The following is a 2,719-nucleotide window of genomic DNA, read 5'->3' as shown; positions in this document are numbered from 1 at the left end:
GAGTACTGGCTGAAGGTACATTATAACGTTATCATGATGTGTTCACAGGTCATCTGTAAAATGTAGTTTTGGTGATAAACTAGAATAAATCCAGTAGTTTGAAGGAGATGTTTTCACATGAATATAAAACAGATATTAGAGATGAATTATGAGCTGTTTAACTTCATAACACAAGCTCTAAGAACATTATTATACAGCATTAAAATAATAATTATGAGATTTATTATTTCCTTATTTAAATTGTGCATTTTTATGCAAAAAACTAAATTACTAAAACAAAGTTGAAGAATAATATTAAGAATCTTCGACGTTATTTTTTGTCCAGTTGTTTCAGATCTCAGTTGTTTGTATTTGACTCATAAATGAACCTCTGTGGAGCGGTGAACCTGCAGAGAGCTGATTGTTAAGCCCGCTCCACCACGTTCATAGTGAAGTTAACCCTTCCTGTGCTCCAGGTCTGTGTGATCTGTGTCCCAGTCTGGAGAAACAGCTGCTGGTGTTTCCGGGTCATAAGTGTGGAAGTCTGCAGCTGGTCGTAAGTCACAAACAAGAGAAATAAAATACACACCAAGTGGATTAAATAACCAGAGTTAGTGTCACGATTATCTCTCACTTCAGGACCTTTCTAACACCAAACCCGGCACGTCGTCGGCTCCGTTCACCATCAACGCCCACCAGAGCGAGATCGCCTGCGTGGCTCTGAACCAGCCGGGCAGCGTGGCGGCGTCGGCGTCTCGCAAAGGAACGCTGATCCGTCTGTTCGACACCACGACCAGAGACAAGCTGGTGGAGCTGCGGCGCGGGACAGACCCCGCCACCCTCTACTGGTACTCACTCAGGGGATTATGGGTAGTTAGAAGGCGTCGACCAAACGGCGTGTCCGATGGTCAAACGGCTCTTCCTCATTTCAAATGAGCTTTTGATTTCCAAAAGCAGAATCTGTGATTCTTCTAGTATTTGGTTCTTCTCTTCCTCGCCTAGAAAGAAAACATCAATATTTGAAAGACGACAGCGCGTCGCTTACAGCGGCACGTTTAGACGTCACGACGTCACCGACGGGTTTGTGGACTGACGCTCCGACTCTGTTCTGTTGTTTCAGCATCAACTTCAGCCACGACTCATCCTTCCTGTGTGCCTCCAGTGATAAAGGAACCGTCCACATCTTCGCTCTCAAAGACACCAAACTGAACCGCCGCTCCGCGTAAGACCTCCTGCTCCTGATCTTTAACCCAGAACTGGTCTGTAGACCAGGTTCCCAGGCTTCCTGGAAAACCTGGACCATCTGTAGACCACCTTTCCAGTCATGGAAAGGTGTCATTAATACGATGATCAGTGAGAACCCTGTGAGAGTGCTGCTGATTGCCGTGTGCTCCTCAGGCTGGCCCGTGTGGGGAAGGTGGGCCCTGTGATCGGTCAGTACGTGGACAGCCAGTGGTCGTTGGCCAGCTTCACCGTGCCGGCTGAGTGCGCCTGCATCTGTGCTTTTGGGAAGAACACGTCCAAGAACGTCAACTCTGTCATCGGTGAGGAAACACAATAAGCATCATGTTCATGTCCTTTTCTGTGAGAGGCTGAAACATGTAAATAGTTTAATATTTATAGCAAAAAAACTCTATTGTAAAAACTTGAAGTTTTTCTTCTTAATGATTGATGTCATTATAACTGTTATTCTTCAGTAAAGACGTGTTCTAGTTCTCTCTACTTCTAGTCATGGTGGTTCTGTTTCTATAGAGGAGCAAGACTTTTATTTTGAAGGGAAAATGTAAACTTGTTTTGTGTCCTGCAGCGATCTGTGTGGACGGGACGTTTCATAAATACGTGTTCACTCCGGATGGAAACTGTAACCGAGAAGCCTTCGACGTTTATCTGGACATTTGTGATGACGACGACTTCTGAGGCCGACGTGAGGAGGAAGAGGAGGACGAATGAAAATGACTGAATTATTATCGTCGTATCTCCAGAATGTAGCAGCCTGAAACTTTATGTGCATCACGAAGAGAAGAGACGACAAGTTACAATCTAATTAAAAATCGTTTTTGAGAAGAAATCAGTGTTTATATCCCTGGTGTTTGTTCTCTTCATCTTCACACAGTGATGTCATCACCTTCATACCTCTTGTAAATGGAGAATTTGTAATTTGTTTGTAATTACAACCTTTAAAGGAATAGTTTGACATTTTGTTTTTCTTCTTTCTGGTGGAGAGTTATGAGAAGATTAAACAAAGAGCTCAGCGATTAATACGTACTGTTAGTTTCTTATTTATTTATTAATTATACTATATTGATCCCTTTAAGGGGGAAATTTGTCTCTGCATTTGACCCATCCCTGTATATAGGGAGCAGTGGGCTGCCAATGACAGTCGCCCGGGGTTCAGTGTATTGCTCAGGTACACTTCGATCGAACCGTTTACCTTCCGGCTCCCAGACAACCCTCTTAACCCAGTGAGCCACGGTCGCCCACGGTTTCCTGTACACTTCACAATAAAAGTTTGCTTCTTCCTGTTAATAATGGACTAGCTGCTAACAAAGCTACGCTAATAAAGAGCTGCAGGGATGAACTAGTCCTGTAGTCCAACCAGGAAACAACCTCCGGTTCTGAAGAGTGAAGTCAGAGCTTCATGTGTTAAAGCTGCATTCTCTCTAGTGTCCACCAGGGGGCGACTCCTCTGGTTGTATAGAAGTCTATGAGAAAATGACTCTACTTCTCTCTTGATTTATTA

At 43.9% G+C, this 2,719-nt stretch overlaps 1 protein-coding gene across 1 annotated transcript; it reads left to right on the top strand.

The window, feature by feature from the left end:
• Positions 1 to 408: 408 nt before the first annotated feature.
• wdr45 (WD repeat domain 45) lies at positions 409 to 2,165 on the top strand (the record flags this gene model as incomplete). Its single annotated transcript, XM_031839626.1, has 5 exons — positions 409 to 535; positions 619 to 827; positions 1,100 to 1,201; positions 1,378 to 1,523; positions 1,787 to 2,165. Coding segments are annotated over 5 exons (694 nt in total), but the record flags the coding sequence as incomplete, so codon positions are not given.
• Between the last annotated feature and the right edge of the window lie 554 nt (positions 2,166 to 2,719).

Source organism: Anarrhichthys ocellatus, unplaced genomic scaffold (assembly GCF_004355925.1).
Source record: "Anarrhichthys ocellatus isolate YVR2014 unplaced genomic scaffold, GSC_Weel_1.0 scaffold1788, whole genome shotgun sequence".
NCBI lineage: Eukaryota > Metazoa > Chordata > Actinopteri > Perciformes > Anarhichadidae > Anarrhichthys > Anarrhichthys ocellatus.
This window is presented reverse-complemented; position numbering and strand designations above follow the sequence as displayed.